General features: G+C 36.8%; 2 protein-coding genes across 2 annotated transcripts; both read right to left on the bottom strand.

The window, feature by feature from the left end:
* Positions 1 to 1375: 1375 nt before the first annotated feature.
* On the bottom strand, positions 1376 to 17299 carry LOC128025353 (ribosome biogenesis protein BMS1 homolog). The gene is made up of 23 exons (XM_052611623.1): positions 17116 to 17299; positions 16405 to 16584; positions 15997 to 16187; positions 15767 to 15846; positions 14284 to 14472; positions 14064 to 14206; positions 13835 to 13956; positions 13168 to 13361; positions 12795 to 12934; positions 12066 to 12643; positions 11495 to 11596; positions 10118 to 10272; positions 9917 to 9998; positions 8621 to 8700; positions 8331 to 8543; positions 7629 to 7817; positions 7275 to 7455; positions 6788 to 6846; positions 6528 to 6650; positions 6254 to 6401; positions 4368 to 4543; positions 4115 to 4276; positions 1376 to 2281 (listed from the first exon to the last, which is right to left on the bottom strand). Exons 2-23 carry the CDS (start codon positions 16572 to 16574, stop codon positions 2054 to 2056), a joined length of 3705 nt encoding a protein of 1234 aa, XP_052467583.1. The 5' UTR covers positions 16575 to 16584; positions 17116 to 17299; the 3' UTR covers positions 1376 to 2053.
* A 586-nt stretch (positions 17300 to 17885) lies between these two features.
* On the bottom strand, positions 17886 to 19436 carry LOC128025784 (homeobox protein SEBOX-like). The gene is made up of 3 exons (XM_052612310.1): positions 19341 to 19436; positions 19033 to 19205; positions 17886 to 18927 (listed from the first exon to the last, which is right to left on the bottom strand). The coding sequence occupies exons 1-3, from the start codon at positions 19357 to 19359 to the stop codon at positions 18223 to 18225; spliced, it is 897 nt and encodes a 298-aa protein (XP_052468270.1). The 5' UTR covers positions 19360 to 19436; the 3' UTR covers positions 17886 to 18222.
* Positions 19437 to 22674: the final 3238 nt, after the last annotated feature.

Genomic DNA, 22674 nt, shown 5'->3' with positions numbered 1-22674 from the left:
GTTGCTACTACAGCTTGGGAAAAATATCTATTTGTTTTCTATTTGAGCCCAGTTTCTTGTAGGAGTTACAAAAAAAGAAGGTGATGCTTGCTCTCAAATTGCTCAAGTACCATTACAACATGTTGTCAATAGTGAAGCTTGACTTTGATTAGATGTTCTGAAAAAACAGCAGTCTGCAATAAAAGTCTAAATGATGGTAAGACAAAATGGGAGACCTTGGAAAACGTTTATATATATATATATAGAGAGAGAGAGAGACAACAAAAGAAAAGCAATAAAAAGATACTTAAGACTTAAGCTGTTAGAGTTTGATTGGCATGCAGGGTTTTCAGACCCACTGCACTCAGCTTTCCTATGGGTTACCATACAATCCCAATTTACCAGAACAGCGTTATTTTAAGTTATATTTATACTGTGTAATATACTATTATAATATTTTTATGAAAATTTTTAGTTTACTTTTTATCAATATTATGCACTTTTTCATTTTTACTGGTTCTTGTTTTTTTATGTACTTTTTTTTTTTTTTTTGACCATTTAAGTCTGAGATTCTTATTATAGACAAAGTGTCCTCTATTTTCCCCAGTGTTTTTGGTGCAGTTGTACACAGAGACATTAGTCATTATTTCAATTAATTCTCCCATGACTCCCAATCTCTATTATTAAAATATAATCTATTTTAGTTAAACCCATCCTAAACAGAACGGTTCATACGTCAAAGGTCTGGATTGTTTTGTGTGACTCCTCGCCAGCTGATTCAAGCAAAAGACATTTGAAAAACAAAACAGTACTGTTAATTGCTACTGTTTGGAGACTGGTGCACGACAGACCTGCATCATGTAGTCCCCAGAGACTCTTGGTAGAGCAGGACACTCTCAGTGATGTTTACTTTCTCTAAAGACACCGAAACACCTCAAATGCTTAATTACCAGCGTCAATAAATCGCTATCACACATATGGAGACACTCCTCCCACACTATTAAACATCTGTCCATACAATCCCTGATGCTGACATATTGCTGTTCAGTTGCTATTCTTAGGTTTTTCATCAACCTGCCATTTTGCTTTGTGTGGAAAAACCATAACACGTATTCTGGAAAGTGCTCAGCAGCAGGCACCGGATTATGTCTGACTCAATATCTCACACAACCACAAAAATTCACTCCAACTTGATAATAAGACCTAAAAAAACAGGGATATTGCTTAAAATAACAGGGTCCGGACAAAACTGAAGTGCCAATGTGTAGGCAATAACAGAGAATGCTATTGGGCGCCTCCAGCCCCTGCTAAAGAATTCATTACAAGTGAATACCACTGAAGGCTGACAAGTATCGCCACCCTTTTATCTGACAACAAATGTCATTTCCTTCCCATGTTTCTACTCTCACATTGATTTTTATTAAAAACACAAAATAAGCATAAGCAGTTTCAAGTGACTGCAGGAAACATCAGTAAGAGGTGGCTATAAACATACTTTTTTGGTGCATTATGGATCTTTTTGGTTGGAGTTTACAAAAAGGTTCAATTTATTAACATTATGAATGCCACAGTAAAATTAACAATGAACAATCCTTTTAAAGCATTTTTTAATGCAGGTTAATTTATAAATATATCTACTAATATGTTTTAACAAGTTGTACAAATTAACATTGATCTTGAACATAAAATTGATCTTCTTCAATGTTGTAAAAATACTCAATTTTAGGTCATTTAATACATTAATATGTTAACAAATTGAACCTTATTGTAAATATATATATTTTTTTATATAGAAATCATTTTAGATTCACTAAACATTAACCAGGCAGTTTTATTGGTCTTGTTTCTAGGGATATTGTATCTTCTAAAAACTTCTGCAAAACCAGGGTCAAAAAACTAAAAACTTCAGCATCTGCTGCAGTATCATCTCCTCGACTCTTGAGCCAGCTCAGAAACGGCAGCCGGTGTGGGAATCGAATTATGGCGCATTTCAAACAGTCCAACTAAGAGCCTAACAGACACTGATCCGATTGGCCTGGAGTTACAGATGAACAGAATCAGGTGGGAGGTAGACTCAATTGTCCTTGGATGCTCCCTTCAGGCTGGATTTGAGTTTCTTCTTCTCTTTCTGTCCCATTGCACGGTAGGTCTTCTTTCTTTCTTCTTTCAGCCTCTTCTGCTTTTCTGCCTCCTGTTTCTCTTTCTGCTTCAGGAATTCTTTGTGCTTGGCGTGCTGTTCTGCTCTCGCCTTCTTATTCTTGTATGCATAGACTGAGCTCAGAGCATCAAGCAATGCCGCCACCTGGTGGAAAAGGTTGAGAGGTCATATTTATTAGAAGAGATGTGAGCCCTGTGGCCTCCAAAATAACGTGAACAAAATATATGATCTTCACACTCAGTTTATCCCTTTTGTTCTCACAATATTTTACTTTTTTAATCACAGACTTGCATTATTACAGTAGACTAGAACTGCAAAATAATGCATTGTTTATCTTTTTGATCTTTCATTAAAAAAATTAGCTAAATTCTAACATTCCATTGAAGTAAACCAATTGGAAGTGGGGGGAACTCACATTATGGAATAAATGTGTTTCTCCTATGCATGTTGGCCACAATTATTGGCACCCCTAGAAATTCTTATGCATAAAATATCTTTGAAGTATATTCCCATTCATTTTTTAAAAATAAATTTTAGCACACAAGGGTGACTAGGAACATGCAATTTTCTAGCTATGACTTCCTGTTACACAGGATAATAAATATGAGAGCTCAAAACCCAAATTCCCTGAATCATCCATCATAAGGAGTAAACCCAAAGAATATAGTTCAGATGTGCAGAACAAGATTGTTGAGCTTCACAAAAAAAGAAATTGGCTGTGAAATAAAATAAAAAAATAAAAAAAAATAAAACATAGCTTAAGCACAGAACATCCCCATCAGGGCAATAATTAAGAAGTTTCAATCAACTAAAGATGTTACAAATCTGCATAAAAGATGTAATATATTGTCCTAGTGCATGGTGAGGAGTAGAGTTGGAGTGGCTAAAGACTCTCTCCAAGGACCACAGCTGGAGAATTGCAGAGATCAGTTGAGTCTTGGGGTCAGAATGCCCAAAAAAAACCAAACAGCCCCCACATCACCACATGTAGAGCTGTCACCATAATGCAATGCCACGCGATTGACGAGCAGACCGCAGAGAAATGCGGCAACCACATCTGTGTTTTCTTTTTTCGTGAGGTTATGCTCTTCTCTTTTTACACTTCATGCATGTGTACTGAATATTAAATAACTCAGTAATGATAACAATGTGTAACATGCTCCGTATATTTCCTCTTAACAAGCCTAAAAACACAGCGAATGTGAGAAAGAATGTGATTACTTATGTCTGTCCTTCAGGCAGAGTCACATATTTATGAAAATAGGATGCCATATCCAAGGGAAACAAAATCTCTGAGATAGAAATCTATTGAACCACTCAAAAACTCTTCTACATTTTTTTCTACATAAAAAGCTTTCTTGATGTCATAACATTGTATGATTTTTTTTTGTTTTGTTTTGGATGAACTATTTCTTTGCTGGTTAATAGACCATGATCCTCACAAAAAAGGCAGAAGGTGAGAATGACCAAAGAACTGGAGAGTTATGGGCTCCTAACCCTTCTGTCCTTTGAGGAACTTGTCCAAATAATTACTGTTTTGTAACTGAATAAAACCTTTTACTTGTAAGAATGAATACAGCAACCTCTAAAGGAATGATTAGAAAAAGTCTTTCTGATTAAACGATGATTATGATTAAAATCTCTTTATTACTTTCACATGTCACTGCCTAGCACATCTTGGAACAAACTGTGGGAGAAGAAATTGATTAAAAATGTTGCCCCCCGTGTCATCTTTCAGACAGGAGGATTTCAAAGGGGATTGGTAAAGAAATTGTCCAGCAAGCCGTCTTGGTATTTGCCAGGGACACGGATTAAAGAAAATATGAAATTCCGCACTCTGGAGGCTTCTTTGGTGAATTAACTTTAGACTAATAGTGGATATTAAAACAGTCTTTGTGTAATGACAGTAAAAAAGCTCACTGGAGTTACAATGGCGTGACATATGTATAACAAAAGGGCAAGTCCGACAGCACTCACCTTTTTCTCATGGGGCTCTCGTACAACAGCCGGTCTTTGCAGGTCCCGTGGGGTTTTGCCTTTGGCCTGCATCTGTTTGGGTTTGTTCTTGAAGGGGAGGCCCTTTTGCAGCTCTTTGGGGATGTGGAGGGGGTTGAAGTGTCGAACTTGCCTCACAACCGGCTGTAGGGATTTAAAGACAGAGTGGACGATGAAAAGGACAACGGTGAACAAAAAGTAACTGGTGACTCCACTTTTCTTTAAAAGGGCTTACCTTGTACAGGGAGTCCTGGATCGGTTTGTTGCGGATACCCAGGTCGTGTTTTAGCTGTCCAAGGGTCCTCATACCTGCCCATGTGTCCTTTTGTCCAACCGGCATCAGTAGAGATGTCACTGGATTATACAGCTGAGGAACCGTGACCGGATACCAGGAACGCAGGAACACAATATCTAGAGAGAAACATTCATTTAAAATTTAGGGCCACAATATTTGGTAAAAAAAATTGTGTTTGAATTGCAAATGTGATAAAGATTTTACATCTTGAACTGCTAGTGCAACTGGTAAAAAAAAATAAAAAAAAATAAAATCAGTATGAAGACATTGAACCAGTGGAATTCCTAAAATCCAAACATGACTTCTGGTCCAGTTTTCTTAATTTCCCTTTTTTTTCTCCCTACCTGGTAGGGATGCACGATAATATCGGCACAATATCGGTATCGGCCGATAAAAGCTTAAAATGACCATTATCGGTATCGGCCGATATGAATATTTCTGCCGATGAGCCAAACCGATATTCTCCAAGTGAAATAATTGACCTGTTTTTCAGATGTGAATGTCTGTCTACATTTGTTAAATAATAAATTTATGGTAGAATCAGTACAGAAGAGATACATGGATTTCTCTTCAGTAAAATTAAAGTTTAAATATATCAGTATATATTTGTATATATATCGATATCGGTATCGGCATCGGCCAAAATTATTTTGAAAATATCGGCATATCGAATATCGGCCAAAATCCAATATCGTGCATCCCTACTACCTGGTTAACCTTATTGAGCAAGGATGCATTAATTTGATTCGGTCAGACATTAAAGACTTTCATAATGTGACAAAAGACTTTTAAAATCCTGTTCTTTTGAACTTTCCATTTAATCAAAAATTCCTGAAAAATATTTATCAAGGTTTCCTCAATATTAAGCAACATAACTGTTTAACTTGAGTCATAAATGCTGAAAATTCTGTTTTACCATCAATGGAATAAATTTAAATTTAAAATATAAAACATTCATATTAAAATTTAATTATATTTCACAATATTAAAATTTCACTGTATTTTTTATCAAATAAATGCTTCCTTGGTGATCAAAAACCTTTTTTTAAATCTACCAACGTTTGAACGAGAGTGTACAGAAAGGTATAATAAATTATTTTAGTAGAATTATAAATTAGTATTGTTGCTATTGACAATAAAAAAAAAATTATAATAATAACCTGTTGTTCTTATGACTGTTAATGAGTATTAGTAATAGTGGTGGTAGTAAACATAGAAATTATATATCCTTAGTAGGACACTGAAGAAAAACATTTCAGTTTCATTGGAAATGCAGTGAAATTGGATTTGTACAATTATTTTTAGTTGCCAAAATGCTTGAAATTATGCAAACCTTGAGTGTTTTGATTGTGCTTGAATAAAGCTTTTTGTAGCATAATACAGAAAGCAGAGTGATGCACCTTTCCTTTGAAACATAGTGAAAGCATACTCATATTTTGATTAAATCGCAGCCTTTTGCAGTTTAATAACCGCACAAGCCAATAAACATGATTCCGATTTATTATTCCAATCAATTTCGCAGCCCTTATATAAACAAACAATCACCATCTTATAAAAGATGCAGCAGACCTAATAAGCCTTAAAAACACATAATGCTTCACTGCAAGTTTTTCCACATGCCTGTCTCTCCAGAGAGGAGCATAATCAGCAATAATACCCCTCCATTTTAACAAGGAGTCTGTAGAACGGAAATTCTGGGCAGTCATTACATTTGTAGCACCACTCATTGTATAAAATTCTAATAAATAAAAACTATGGTAAAAAAAAAAAAAAAAAAAACTGCAGCAACCAAAATATTTATAAATAGAAAAACAAGTCTGAATCACCACTCATCAGTAGTCTGTCCTCAAACGTGGCTCTGAAGGAGCCCGGCGGGGTCCGCAAGGCTTTCTTTATCTGCCCTTTAATGCCACTGACGGTGCGGATGGACGCACCCTCAAACTTTGCAACCTCCAAGACGGTGTTAAACATTCCCTTGGAGTTGAAAAAAGAAAAAAAAAGAAAAGAAACGTATGACCAAAGATGAGAGGGTCCAATTATTCAGAGAGAGCACGAGGTGTGTGCTGTGCTGTTACGCTCCTGACTCTGCAGACTCCCTACCTGGATAAAGCTGGTGTTCTTAAAGATTTTATAAGGGTATCCAATCAGTTTGAGCTTCTTCACAATTGTAACTGATTTGTCCAGGTCCAGAACCACTCCTGTGGCTGCGATACGGAAACTGGCCTGAGGGGAAAGAAGATAGACTGAGTCCAAGAAAAAAAAAGAGAAGCCTTTCATCTGGCTGTTTGTCGGACTGGGGACTCGGACTGAAGCTGTGACCTAGGCTACTCCTGTGCTCTCATCATATGCTGGTGTCTTACCTTAATACCTCCGACCGTCTGCACAGCCAGGAAGCCTGTACCCTGGGGTGTTATAGGCCCTGTACAAGAGTAGAAAAAGAAAAAGTGGAGTGTGCATGAGAAGACAAGAAAGAGAATTGAGAAACACAGTAGAACTACACAACTAATCAAAGTATTTGCACGTTGTTAATTTCTGTGTTTTGATGCTGCTAAATGATTCACAGGTTGTTTTAGCTGTCTAACCTACACAAAGAATATGGCATGAAGTTGCCATAGACATCAAGTACCATTATGGATGCACCAATATTGAAACTCCTATATGTTTTGTTTGGGCTCCTATATGATTCTTTATGATTAAAGATTTAATAAAAAAAAAAATAATAATAATTATAAAATTAATATCAGTGTTTTAAATATTAACTTCCTAACTGAGCATCAGATGACTGCAAATGCAATTTGAATGTAATAACAGGGAAAATGCCGGAGAGGTGTGTGGTTTGTCCCTCACCCCAGATGGTGGCACCGCAGTGCATGTGTTCAGGTGTGTATTTGAGTAGGCGGTGACGTCCGTTATGGTCCTCGATGTAGTAGAGGGGGATGGTCTGAAAGCGCCTCCAGCCCAAAGACAGGATGAGAGGGTCGCGGGTTTTCAAGATACGATTGTGCCAGCGGTGTTTCTTCAGACGCATCTGTGCAGAGGAGATAAAGAAAGGACCTGAATGTTTTATCCAGCCCAGCCTTGTAATGGCATTTGGTTTGGCGTTAAAGCAGGTGCCCTTCACTTTATTCACAAGGTTATCAACTACAATAGAAGTTGCAATTGTCCGATACGAATAAGTCACATAAATCCCTTCAGACTTACCTGCAAGTAGCCAACATTGCCCTCACTGGGGCCCAGTCCGCCAAGGATGATGGGATAGTGGGGGTCAAAGTTGGTGACAAACTCACAAGGTAAAGCAGGGATCTCCACACGCACGTACATGCCTGGCCTGAAGCCCTCGTATTGAACACGAATTTCATCATCTACATCTTCGAACTCTTGCCTGTTCAACTAGAGAAAAACAAGCAGCAAGAAATGAAAATTCTGTTATTTATTCACCTCGTGTCGTTCCAAACCTGTGTGGCTTTTGTTCTTGTGTGAATTAAGTAAAAGTAAAGGATTTCAACAGTTTTTAACCTTACAGTGGAAGTCACTGAGGTATATATATATATATATATATATATATATATATATATATATATATATATATATATATATATATATATATATATATATATATAATATACCTGCATGTACAAAACAATGGGACAATATTCTTTTTTTTATATTTTCTTACAAATATTTTTACAAAATATCTTCTTTTGTATTTCACAGAAACAAAATAAATGCATACTGGTCTGTAACATTACTTAAATCTAAATAGATATATAAATAAAAATAAATTAATTTCAAATTTAATGCGTTAGGCTTATTCAGTTAGTACGGGGGGAAAACAAAGCTTTACACACATTCTTGCTATCCCCCACAAGGAGGTTGATCATGTCTCAAAATTTGACCTCTGACCTCAGCCTGTTTCTGCATCTCCTCCTTCAGGTCATCAAAGTATGTGGCGTCACCATCATCATATTGTGCATCGAACCTCTCCTTCAGCCGCCTCTTCTTCTCCAAACGCTTGTTCTTTTGAACTTCATCGTCGTCAAGTTTCACTTGGGGAGCCTCCTCCTCTTCGTCATCATCATCATCATCACCGCCATTTGTTTCATCATCATTCCCTCCCTGTGTTTAAAGAACAGTTTAACTAAATTTTCTCAGATGCAAATCAGATGACAATGCTTGAAAAACTATTTGTATACCTCAGCTTGGTCTTTATTCCCAGTCTTTGCTTTGTGAACCTGTCCTGTTTCCAAATCTTCAAAATCTCCATAGAGTTCATCTAGAAAGGCAGGAGGAAATACATTATATAATATAGATGTACCACACGTTTTAATGGTCGATATCCAGCCAGTGAAATTTTCTGTCTTTTAATCAAATCGAACATGGAACAAAAACAGTAATATGCGACTGAACACATCATCACACTCAAAAATGTATTAAAAAAATTCTACAGGGCTCACTAAAAAGATCAAGAAGGTACTAACCCACTAACTTTGGCGCTGCTAACGCAATGCTCTACCACTGAGCCACAGGAACATATTAATGACATAATATTAATCAAACAATTAAGCTGCATTAAGACTGATCTCTTTTTTTCATCTGAACTTTGTTCAATCATTTTTAAATCTGAAATGTTGTCCTGTTTATCACTTAAAGGTACAATTTGTAAGATATTTGAAGTAAAATATCCAAAAACCACTAGGCTAGTGTTATATATTTTGTCCAGCTGATTATTAACAATATCTCTAATGTTTTCAACTACTTGTAAGGTTGTGGGTTCGATTCCCAGGGAACACATGATAAGTAAAAATTGATAGCCTGAATGCACTAAGTCCCTTTGGATAAAAGCGTCTGCTAAATGCATACTTTTTAATTTTTAATTTTGTAAATCATGAGAAAATTCCCATTCTAAACAGTGACATGGGGCAGTGCAGTTACCTGTCAATGAGGTTAGTTACCCTTTGTTACACTTTTACTGACATAGAAACCACATCACTAGTGTGTCGTGGACAAATGCGGAAGTAGCTTCGCGACAAAATTCAACTAGAAAGAGATGCCGATCTCGCTTGTGTTTTACTAGACAGGTGAGTTGTTTTGATTCGTATCTTTACAGAAAATTTATGCTATTATAACGATCAAAAAGATTAGTATTATGGGGCATACACGGCAAACGCGGGACATCGTGTCTCTAGACCCATGCAAGGACGTGTCTGATCCATAGTCTGATCACGTCTTTGCATTGACTTCGTATGTGATCTACTCACGAAAATAATTGAACTCGCGTTAAATTCACGATTTATCTTTCAGTCTGATTGATGGCCGTCAGCGGTTGGGTAGAAGACAACAAATCCCATCATTCCACGCTCCACGATAAATTAATACATATTGAAGAAATTCAGTATCGTTAAAATTTTTTTTATTAATACTGACTAATTACCAGTACTGGGAAACACCTACAACGGCTTGTGACGGCGTCTGGTGCATTTAGCTCTTACCATCTTCCTTAAGCAGTGTTGCAGCATCTTTATCTTCCTCCCATTTTCCAGTCACAAAACAGTCCCTGATAGAGGCTAGCATCTGAAAACACAAAGTTTGTAAGAAAATGCAAAGGACATAGACAACAAATGGCATATTTATATGCATTATGCAAATACATGTAAATGCATATGCAAGTGTGTTTTTACACTGCATCTCACCTCCTCCTGATCCCAGTCATGGCTGTTGTCTGGCTGAAAGCGAGAACAGTCCATCGCATCGGCTCGTACTTTCTTACTCTTCTCTGGTCGATTGACTTTAAATAAACCACCCAACTCTTCGTCATCATTAGAATCGTCCTCTTCTTCCTCCGCCACTGACAAAAATACATATAGCAGATGCATTATAGCACAGAGATTTATGTGCCTTATTTTTTTCCAATGAAAATATTTAATATATCAGTCCTTATATATAGCACCCTATTCCCTCCCTGTGTAAATAATAAATAAGTATTAAATAAAACATAGTAAATAAATAAAATATGGCTTCAGATTCAGAAGACTCGATATACAGCACACAGGCCATGTGGATCCTTTTGGCAGCATGACAGACATCACTTATTCATTATATGGAGAAGGACTAACTAAAGAGTCTTCAACATTTCTAAAGACGATTTCTAAGGAAATAACAGCATACAGGTTGGAATGACATGACAGTGAGTAAATAAGATTTTACTTTTGGAATGAAACAGAGGTTCTGCTGCCAGTGAATATTCTAAATTTTAATATATATTCGAATAGTTTAAAAAAAAAAATTGTGGGAGAAAAAAACTCCCGAGGCATAGCATCATCGCTAAAAGTTGACGCGTCTTGGATGGAAGATGGCAGAAAGTGCAGAGCCCAACTCGACCGCAGCAGAGAAAGTGAATTTAAACCCCCCAAAATCTAAAAAGCCATGTCTGGAAGTACTTTGGATTTTGGTCGATAGGAGGTAAAATTGTTGAGCCGCGAGATAAAGTTGTATGCAAGCTATGTAAGATACAGTTAGCATACCATTCGACCACTAGCAACATGAGCTCACATCTCGAAAATGTACACCCAAATGAGCATGACATAATGTGTGGAACTTCAGCTAAACAGTCACGTCTTGACACTTACTTTGCATCGCCCACCACAAGCTCTTTGTCTGCAACACGACAAGAGGCCATAACGGAGAAATCATATTTATTTATTTTGTAAGGACATGAGACCGATCAATGCCGTGGATGGGGCAGGATTCAGGGAGTGCTGTCAAGCAATGGAACCGAAGTACCATATTCCTACTGACTGAATAGATATTGCATGAATAAAGGATAAATGCACTGCTTCCGCTGGTTTGATTATTTACCGTTTCATGTCACGTTCCATGTTTACCACATCACAGCTCGCTCGGAGCGTTCACTGTAAAACTTCAATTAATATTATTTGTTTCGATCACTGAATGAAGCCTGCTATATTTGGAACAAGAGTCGCAACCTTACATTGCTTGCACAAAACTCTTGATCAGCACTCAAAATTTGTTTGTTCATTTAAACTGTTATGCACAGAGAGAAGACTCACCTGTACCGTACACTAGCTTGCGCAGGTTTGGGGCTGCAAGCTGATGTCTTAAATATGCCTCTGTTGCTTTATGGGCCAAATCTTCCTTCCACCGTAGCGCTCCTTCAATATAAACACACACACACACACACACACAACATATTCAGAAGGGGCTTTCAGAGCAGTAAAATTCAATAATAATAAAACAGCACTAAGTAGAGACTGGGGAAAATTAGTATGAATAAAGTGCAGCTTATTTCATAATTTAAAGGATAGGAAACACAAAACACAATCTACTTTATAATTACCAAAATGGAATTAAATTAAATAACATTACCGTATTTCAAGCCAAATAATACAATCTGATAACATTAGGAGTATTTGGGAGAAAATAACTGTTTACGGTTTCTGAACTAATTGCATTTTTACAAAAACAAAAAAAAAATTTCTTTAATAACTATCGATAAAACTATTATTTATTAATAAAACGTGTTAATTAATTGATATTATTCATAAAATTAAACACTAAATGATTTCTGTTTTGAAACTTCTGAACTCAACGTTCAGAAATTGTGAATCAAAGAAAAAGCACCTGCAGTTTCATAACCCATCCGTGCATCATCTGTGTCTATCTTTTCTTCCTCTGGATACTTGGAGGACATCTTTGATTTTACAGTCCCATCTCCGTCTTCATCCGTATCAGAATCTTCTTCGTCATCCTCATCATCGTCCTCCGAGCAGAGACCAGAATCTGGACCAGAGCATCTTTTAGCAGGCTCCCCTTCTTCCATATCCTCATTTTCTTCATTCTCCTCCTCTTCACTTTCATCTTCTTCGGTGTCCTCTCCTTCACTATTTTCCAGCTCATCATCACTGTCAGCAAATGCAGGCATCTCCACTGGTTTCTCAAACTTCTGTTTCTTCACAGGAGGAGCTGCTGTCTCAGCTGCTTTCTTATCGTGCTTTTTTTGTGTTGTCACCCCATCTTCATCCTCATCCTCATCCTCTTCATCATCCTCATCCTCATCGCTCTGTTGCTCACCGTCATCTTCTTCATCATCATCATCATCATCATCATCTTCTTCTTCGTCTTCATCAGCAAAAACAGCTCTCCTCCTCTCTCTCTGTGCTCTCTCATCCCATTCCCGGCTTTCCATAGGGTTCTGCTTCCTGACGATTAATTCAGAGAACATCAAACAAGTGCATGAGAAAAAAGTCTTTGAAATGATCTTTGAAATCATTTTCTGGGTGCTCGGGTACTGGGGCCATCCTTGTATAAATGACAACAATATAATCAGAGTTGTTTAGCAAAACTACTTACTCGTTCTCCTGCACCTCCTCTGGTGTCAGTGCAGCAGTTCCTGTGAACAGTGACACTTTGCTGGCAGCCATTTTTGCATCCAAAGTGGCTTGTGTTCCAATAAGAGACTGAACGAGTTCAGTGGTGGGCCGCACCTCCTCCTGGGACAGACATTTCTCACACCATTAAAACGCTTAATATCCATCAGATCACAAATCGTCTTTAAACCTCAAGGTCATTTTCACTGATGGAACAAAATTGAGTGTAAAAAGTGTTATTACTTGGTGTAATAAGCTGTGACTGCCCTGTAAACTGCAGACATTATTGCATCTGGTATTAAATCTACCATAGGTAATGCTGTCATGGGGGGGAAATGCTGAGACCGAAATCTGACCTGCTGCTGGTTGGCATGTCCACTGGGCATATCGATGTAGACGGCGTCCTTATCATACACCAATCCCCCTACACCGGCCATGGGGGCGTACAATAGCCGCTCCTTAACATTCAGCGCTCTCTTCTTAATCACCTCCGGTAGAGGGCAAGGGTCGGGGAGGAAGCTAACATCCGCCACAGAGAAGTCACCCACACCTATACAGAGAGTTATATCATGATTAACAGTAGTAATATAATTGTTGTAAGTAATATAATTATGCATAGTTAGAGTAGCAAAATAAATACACTAATGTTCAAACGATTATCAAGTCTCTAACGTTCAACAAAGCTGCGTTTAGTTGATGTAAAATACATTAAAAACAGCTATTTTACAAAATATTAAGACAATTTAAACAGTTTTCTATTTATAATATGTAATTTATTCCTGTGATGGGATAGCTGACTTTTTAGCTGCCATAACTAAACGCTTCAGTGTTACATGATACTTCAGAAATCATTCTAAAATGCTGAATTGGTGCTCAAGACACATTTCTGATTACTATTATTGTTATAATAATATTAATGTTAAAAACAGTTGTGCTGCCTAATACTTTTTTGGAAACTGTGATTTTTTTTTTTACTGAAAAAGAAAATACTGGGTTGCCACATGTACAAAAATTCCATTTTACCAGGAATGTGGACCTGGCATTTATTCTTCAAGAATGTCCCACGTAGGTAGCCGTACAGAGAGACGGTTCTGTCACATTTGGGATTTAACCTAATAGCCTCAGGATCAGTTAGATCTTCCATACTGTTAAGGAAATAAATATATATCAATCAATCAAATAATTGCCAGTTATAAAAGGCAACATAAACTTCGAAAGACCATTAATAATAGAAAGACTTAAGTACACTCACCGATCAGCCACCACATAAGGGTGAGAAGTCCTCCAAACAAGAGGTCTGAACTTCATGACTGAGATGAACCGCCCAAGATTTTTAACTTCCTGTGTCTGGTACTCTCCATACACCATTCCAGACAGGTAAAAGAGCTTGGCACCCTGCAAGACTTTTATGTTGAGACACTAGACAGTCCAGTTTAAAGATATGTCAGTTATATATCGGGCTGTTGACATACCTGGTAAACTTCAGTCCAGAAGCGGTGTTTGAGGCGTTTCTTTGTTTTGCTGAGTGTCTTGTTGTTCTTAAAAGTGTCCAGATGTGTGAGGACCCCCATGACCCGAGGGAAGCCATGAACTTGGCAAATGTTCAGGAACTCAAAGGTCTCCATTTCAAAGCCAAAACTTGCATCTATCAGCATCAAAACCTAATATAGAAGTTGAAATATCAATACTGCCTTACTGGAAAACATAACATTAACACGTATAAGTAATAACACGGTCTAATAAAACATTTTAATTTTAGTTTGTAGTTACCAGACAGTGTTGGGAGAAACGCGTTACAAAAGTAATGCATTACAGTAATTTATTACTTTTTCCTGTAACGCAGTAGTGTAAGGCATTACTAATTAATTTTCAGTAATATTTTACTCGGTACATTTTCAGCAAAGTGTGCGTTACAAAAAAAAAAAAAAACTTTGTGCGACCGCGAGAATTCATTAATCTCCCGAGTCCCTCTTGTTGGTGTAACTTTGTTATTGCGTGACATAGTCCAGTGAAGGCGGGTTTTACAGGAGTGGCGCGAGGCATGATTTCTGCCCCCGCTGTGCTCGCGAGTCGCGCTTGCCAGTGGAAAAGCGGCTAATGAAGATGGCAGAAGACGACTGTACATTCACGAGGTGGTAAGCAGTAAGGCTATGTTTAGCCTATATGTTCAGTTCTGTGGACTAAAATGACTGAGGCTAAGGGGTTGGTCCTCCAATTGCACTTTATACTTGAGAAAGCACAGCCTAAGCTATGTTCATCATGTGCACTTTGTGCATGACAGTTTTGTGTTGTGAACCTCTTGAATTCAAAGAGAATAAAGTAAAACAAATGTGCATCTTATCATGGCATTAGAGTTTACTTATGTTGTGTCTAATATTAACAGACCCAAGCTATTCATGGATATTGCCAGATAATAATTGTACCTCTACCATACTTTTAACAGACTTTAATCATTTGTGATTTTGTCTGTCATCCTTTTCTTGTCTTGAGCCTTCTACTGACACGATGGGTTTATCCTTTTTCCAACTCTGTGATGTTTTTTTTGTAGGTGTTATGTCTTTCACTCTGATGTTGTAAGTTGCACGGATTAAATACAACTTGATAAAATAAAAACTGTTCCACAAAAAGGGATTTTGCCCTATTTTGTGATTTTTTTTCCTATTTTGGAAGGCCAAACAAAGCATTTTTGCTTTCACAGCGCCTCCACAACATGGTGGTGCACCATGTAGACATGTGGGGCCGTGTTTAAACAGTGTTTTAGGAGTACCTGGACGAGTCTTCACTTTTATAAAGAAAATAACACTGGGTTTGAGACTTTAGTCTTAGCAACTTTAGGGATCTTATATATTCACAAACAGCTTGTTACAATCCAGAGAGAAAGGAAAACTTGAAAATCACATCATATGTCCCCTTTAATCTTGGACAGTTTCTCAGATAATGCTTGCCTGCACTCACCAAGTCAGCAATTTTTGCCAAATCAATCATGCTGTTGATGTCATTGTTGCACTCAATAAAGGTCAGGCGGCGTTTCTTTCCTGAAAACATTAGAAACAACAAGAAAGAAAAAAAAAGTCACCACAAGTGTGACATTTGATTTTTGACGTTACACCCAAAACAGATGTTAATAACAGGTGAAAATGAAAACTATTAGTCATATGTCTTGCATTAAGTATTACAAAACTGACCGGAGACTATAGTCACAGGTCCACAGATGTCAGAAAGCTTCTGCCGTGTATAGTTTTTGATCAGGCATCGAATGAGGGTGCTTTTGCCCACTTTTGGAGGTCCCATCACTACTACAACAACAGGTGGAGGCTCCAGAGGGGTCCGATCTACCAGAGGAATGTGATGTTTCTTCGTTTTAATATCCTGAGTCCTACAAACCAATTTTAAAAAGACATTAAAAAGCAATAAAACCATCTAATTTTCTTTATAAAAGTGCAATTCAAAAGCACAAAGTATATCACAGCAGAGATACACACAGAAGCAGATCATAGGAATAATGTGAAAACTGTTTTGCTCATAAATAGGATAAACTGATGTAAGAGAAAACAGTAAAGGATGGGTCATGTTAAACCAAGCTGAGCACTGACCTATGGAAGGTTTTGGCCATGCGCACAGCTGACTGGACGCTAAACGCCCGTGGGTTCCTCTTGCGCTCATCCTGCTCTGGTTCAGTGCCCTGCTCCTTCTTTCTGTTCTTCTTCTGTGCTTTGGGTCCACTGTGCTTATGCTGGTGCCGTTTCTGTTCTTTCTTCTCCATCTTTGCTTTTCTGAGTCCAGAAAATAAAACAGAATATCAACAACGATCTTTGACCTCACATAATAATATAGATGTCTCCCACTCAGGTATTGATCAAACTCAACCCTGCTTAATTTTAGTAGGAAACCAGGCAAGAGTTACGGGGTGACAGCTACTGTTTTATTTTCTGTTGAATATTTTCATCAAAGTCTGACAAGATATGATGACATTTCCCATTAAAACAACAAGCATCAGTATGACATTACTTCCTAAGCGTTCCAAAAACAAAACGCTTGCATGTATTAAACTACTTTTAAAACAGAATAACCCACGCGTTGTCTCGTGTTTATCTAGTCACGCTCACTGAAAGCTTTAAAAATCTATCAATTTAAGTAAACATGCAAGGACAACGTACAAAATACGAGATGGACCTACTTGGTATTTAACAGAATTTAATTTCAGGCATTTTGAGTTCGCATGGTTCAAGAATAAATACGCCTTTGTCTTTAAATACCCATCAATGCAGCCGCTGTGTAGTTTAAGCATTAAAATAGAGGCTCACCTTTTGGGGTTGCAGTTTATTTAAATCCGATGCACATATGATCTCAGAATTCGAAGATGTTAATTCATGTTTTCATATAACAGTAGTACAACGTGACTCTATCCACGGTTTACACGTGTGTTGCACTTCCGGTTAGAGGCGGAAGTGGTTACGTTCGACAGTGTCTATGTAAACAGGAGCTTGTACGGAGCGATCCGTGTCACACGTTCCGCATACACAAATTTGTCTGTTTTTAACATGTACTCTGTTGATGATTTTATAGTAGTAAACCTGAATGTTATAGCAAGCTGTTTAGCAACAGAAACCCAATCATAAACTCGTTAAATATGCATGCGTTGTTTGAGGTAAAGTGGACGAAAATTTCGAAAGTTGGCGTGAATGTCGCTGGTGTCAAAATGTTTAAAGGAAATTATCTCTTGAGTCAAAGAAACTGGTGTAATTTTGTAACATACAGTGAGATAATAAATGAATAAATTCGACCCACTGAAAATGGTTCTTTATGTTGAACAGAATACAAATTTGAATCAAATCCCCCCTATAAACTGGTAATGGTGTAATCACCCTGTAGCCTATGTTGTCAATGTAATATGTCCAGACATGTTAGACACCTCTACTCTTGCAATCAACTCTAATCTTTGGAGATGTTTTGATTCAACACTTCAGAATCAATGAATCATTTCTCATTTAATGTAACATCTAAAAAATAATAAAAATGTTCCATAAAATGTAATGTGTTAGCAAATCAGAGGACACACATTCATAAATAAATTGTGACATTTTATTTCAAATAAATATCTATTACTTTACAAAGTGACAGTATAGGTTGTGTGAGCATAATTAAATATAGAAATAAATATCCTAACTGTACTGTAATACCTTAAAAGAGCATAAAGAATAAATAAGTTCTAAATTACTTTCTGATGTAACCATACTGTTTCCAATCTACTCCTTGGTAGAAAATATCAATAAAAAAGTCCAATGTGGATATCTGATATTGCTCTGTAACCGGAACTTGCACAAAACCAAGCTTCATTTGTAATACAGTTCAAAAGAAATCCTTTAAATCAAAGCAGTGTTTTTCTCCTTAGGTTATTGATGTTTGCAATATTACTGTAGATCCATCTCACCACTGAAGCTCCACCAGGCTGGCTTCATTTCTCCAAGGACATCCTCCAGATACTGAGAGGACAGATCTGGAAGTGGGGCCACAGGATGCTCCTCAGCGAGCATGTCCCACGGGCTGTCACAGTCAGTGTATGGCACAGATTGAGAGCAATTTTCCATTCCCATGTCCCAAAATGCAGAGTCAGATGAGGCAGGAGAGTTGGGAAGTGACTCCAGGCCACTAACACACCCAAATGTGGCACTTCCATGATGATAAGGATGTGGTGGGTGGTGGAATAAATGGCTCTCATTCTTGTAGGAATTCCCAAAGCTCTGTGCTGGTAGATTCCATGTAGACTCAGGAGAGGACTGTGTGCTTCCTCCAGAGCTCCAGCTGTCTGCCACAGTCTGCAGATCAGAGGACCAAGAGGGGGAACAAGAACTGGTTCCCATCAGCCTGTTTTGTCGTGGCTTAATGGCAGGTGTGCTGTAGTCAGTTGGAGGAAAGGTAAAGTGCTGTGGAGATGATTGAGCTGTCTGAATGTTGAATGATGTCTCTTGAATGTCTCTTTGTTGGCCATTGAACCCAACACTAGTTTTGTGAGGAGGTAGAAAAGGGCTGGGCAGAGGAGAGGGACTATCCAGCTGTGGTGAGGTCCAAGTGGCTCTGTTCTTTAGGGTTCTGGCTCTCTTGTTCTGGAACCATACCTGGAAAAAACAGAACATTTATGTTAGATTTTAGATGGGTTTTCATTGTTATACTTTCTGAAAATTATGCAAAACAGTTTCCTTTCTATACCGATGCCGACATACCTGAATACGGGACTCTGGTAGGCCTGTGGCTTGAGACAGACTTTCTCTGACACTAATCCCAGGGTAGGGATCCACGCTGAAAGCCATTTTTAGAAGTTCCAAGTGGTCTTTAGTGAAACAGGTTCTCTTCCTGCGCCCTGCAATCCTGCTGGCCAGTGAGTTTTCATCTTGAGCTGTAAGAGTAAAGGATATCATGAACAATGTAAATATATATTCAAAAAAGTTCTTATATTCTTATATAATTTCACAAAATTTACCCTGATATATAAAATGTAGAGATAAATACATTTAAGAAAAGGAATTCTTACCAACGCAGTCAGTCCACATGTCTTTCAAGGATTTGTGATGATCACTTTATGAGGACTGAGCAGATCAAGCTGAATGCTTTGTTACTGCTCCTTGTGACACTGACCAGCAACTGAAGATTGCCACTATTTGTACCTGCCCACCTAATAGGCCCGAAGGGGGCTGTCCTCCTAACACTCGTACACTTTAAAGGTTAAGTGGGCTCTATGATCTCTAATGGGCAAGTGACACCTTCATACACGCCACACCTTAATTTACACTTCATTCATCCATCAACTTTTGTTGTTCATCACAAACACTTGATCGATTTGCAAACATGTCAAGGCAATTTGTAAGATTGTTTATAGAAATATTACTTATGGTCTAAGTAGCCTATTACTGCTTACAACTTTTGAAAAAAATTACAATATTTGCAGATACGTGACTATATTTATTAGGCTATTATATAACATGACATTACATCTATTTTTGTTTGTTTCTTTGTAAATAAATTATCCAGCTTGCAAAAAAGTTATGATAACTTTAATTTAAAATATTAAAAATGAATATGTAATCATTAAATAATAATTGAATATGTTAGTTATAGCTAACATTTTACCCTCTCTATTTTATTATTTGTATAACATCTATTATTATAAATAACTATACATATACATTTATTTTTATGTGTACTATTTGCTACTACTATTGAAGTTTGTGTTTAATATTCCAAAAGGGGAACTGCTACAATATTTAATATAAGTATAAATATTTATAATCATGTCACACTAGTCCTCATGTTTGTATTAAATGGTGTGATCCTAAAGTATCTAGCAGTGTAGGACTAAAATATTATTTTGTGTCTGAAAATTCTCTCAAATTCCAACATTTTGTGATAATCGAAAATATTTCTTTTGTCTTAGGTGTGAATAGGTTTGATTAATGTGTTTACACTTCTTTGATTGATATGCCACAATCAGTTTTTACAATAGCTCCTAAAGAGCTAACTCTAACCCTTAACAACTGTGAATATTCCTTTATTAATATGAATAGGCCCCATCACAGCTGCCCGATACAACAGAAGTGTTTCAAAACATTTATTTATGAGATTTTAGGACAGAGCTCTGTTTTAAGGGAAAAAAGAGCTAAATCTGCTGTGTCATAGGTATTGTTACATAATTGGCTAAAAAAAAAATTTCTTACCAGACACACATACAAATTTCATATTAAATATTTATTTGACTATACTTTAATATAGTTCAGACAGAAATTAACAGACATAAGGGGCTAAATTTGTCTTTAGGGACTGATTTATATTTTTACCATAATATGTGTATGATTTCTAATAAATAACTCAAACACAAATACAAATGTGTTCCATATAATTGAATGGTATCAGTTGTGAACACATATGCCTTTAAAATAATTCACAAATGAATAATGTGATAAAAAAAAAATATATATATATATATATATATATATATATATATATATATATATATTATGAAATATATCTGAAATATGTCAAATTCCTAACTTTTTCGATATGCATGTCATTTTTGTCATGTTTGGTGGCCTTATTGCCCCAAGGCCTGGTAAATTTCTGATCTTGGTTATCATTCTTCATTCTGGATCTTAGCATGTATGGCCTATAATGATAAACATTACTATTATCTCAAATGTGATTTTTTTAAAGTACTGTATGCATAAAGGTTTCTAATGGGCAAGTCACACCTTCATACACGCTACACCTTAATTAACACTTCATTCATCCTCTTTTGTTGATCATAACAAACACTTGACAATTTGCAAGACTGTTGACAGAAATATTATTTCTAAGTATTACTGCTTACTACTTTTAAAATAAATCTATTTGGAGGTATGTTACCATATTTTTCAGTTTATTACACACATTTTAATTGTCTTTTTTGTAAACAAATAACTATGATTATATATACCTATAATTATAAGTTCATGATAACTTTTATTGAATTTAAAATATTAAAAATACTATAATACAGTCATAAAAATACAGTAAAAGTAGACATTTCACTCTATGCCTAGAATATTTCTAATACAGTATGCATAAAATTATAAAACATATCTGAAATATACAAATTTAAATATATAAATATTTTTGTCATATTTGGTCATCTGGGCTGGTAAAATTCTGATCCTGTTCATCATTTATTTTAAATCTTGACCTAAAGTACTTTAACATTTTGGAGTTGCAAGTTAAAGGACGATGTTTGTCTTATTTGTGAATTAACATCATTGTGGCAGTTATTTAGAATTCTTCATACGTCATATGATGTTGCCAAAAGAACATTATTTTGTGTATTTGGTGTAATGAAATGTGTTTATGTGGTTTAAGGTAAAAAAAAAAAAACTGTTTTCCATATACTGTATATTTTTGATTCTCCTCTATGCCCGCCTTTCTGAAACTTGTCGTTTTTTTTTTGGTTTTTTTTACAAAGCTCATCGGTCTGAAAAGCGTTGTGCGTTGTGATTGGCTAAAATGCCTCAAGGGTGTGAAAGAAAAGTTACGGCCCTTAACATACTGTGATGCGTGTCCCGGTCAGAACACCTGGGTGACAAGACAAAAACAATAAAAACCCATTACAAACGGGCCATTTGTTGCATCCATTGGGGACATAATTACTGATTATAATGATTTATGCTGTCTTTTTACGTATTGCATTGCATAGTGTCGCGTAAACATAAAACTATGTCTGCATCTGTGATTGGAGAAACGACAAACAACAAGCGCTACTCTACACTGCTCAAAACTCACGTTTGAATCATCAGTGGCAAATTCTTTACATATGTAAACTTACAGTCTGTGATTCACAACAGCCAGCATGGTAGTCGGAAACAGTCCTCCATAAAATGTTTTGCACACATCTTAATATTTGTATTGAACTGTTCAGGAACCACTGATTTCTAGTTGTGTCCTCTTTTGGAAGCCAAACAAAGTACTTTCGCTTTCACAACGAAACAGCGTCTCCACAACATGGTTCCCGGGGCAACAGTGAGAATCAAGGTTACACCTTTTTTCTTTATGTGAACATTTGGGCAGCATTATGCAAATCTTCCCTCATTGTGACATAGACATATGCAGTGTATTTAAAGGCGTTTTAGGAGGTTGTGGATTAGTCTAAACTTTTATTTAGAGTATATTTTTGGGTTTGAGACTTTAGTCTTTGCAACTTTGCAATCTTTGACCCCCTGCCATCAGGTAGAAGACTATGCAGTTTCAGGACCCACATGGCAAAGTTCTGCAACAGCTTTTCCCCCCAGGCTTTCATAATCCTGAATAAGCTGATACCATCCTAAATAAGTTGATACACCCACCAT

Source organism: Carassius gibelio, chromosome A12 (assembly GCF_023724105.1).
Source record: "Carassius gibelio isolate Cgi1373 ecotype wild population from Czech Republic chromosome A12, carGib1.2-hapl.c, whole genome shotgun sequence".
NCBI lineage: Eukaryota > Metazoa > Chordata > Actinopteri > Cypriniformes > Cyprinidae > Carassius > Carassius gibelio.
The sequence above is the reverse complement of the archived record's forward strand: the minus strand, read 5'-3'. Positions and strand labels throughout refer to the sequence as shown.

Bases quoted from the DNA above. Each gene is read 5' to 3' on its own strand.
- LOC128025353 (XM_052611623.1), bottom strand. From the start codon at position 16,574: ATGGAGAAGAAAGAACAGAAACGGCACCAGCATAAGCACAGTGGACCC. The intron at 9,999-10,117 runs GTGAGATGCAGT...TTGTGTTTTCAG, and splicing joins ATGACTGGGATCAGGAGGAG to ATGCTAGCCTCTATCAGGGA. The intron at 7,818-8,330 runs GTCAGAGGTCAA...GTTTTTCTCTAG, and splicing joins AGATGCAGAAACAGGCTGAG to TTGAACAGGCAAGAGTTCGA.
- LOC128025784 (XM_052612310.1), bottom strand. The intron at 18,928-19,032 runs GTATGTCGGCAT...TGTTTTTTCCAG, and splicing joins TACCAGAGTCCCGTATTCAG to GTATGGTTCCAGAACAAGAG.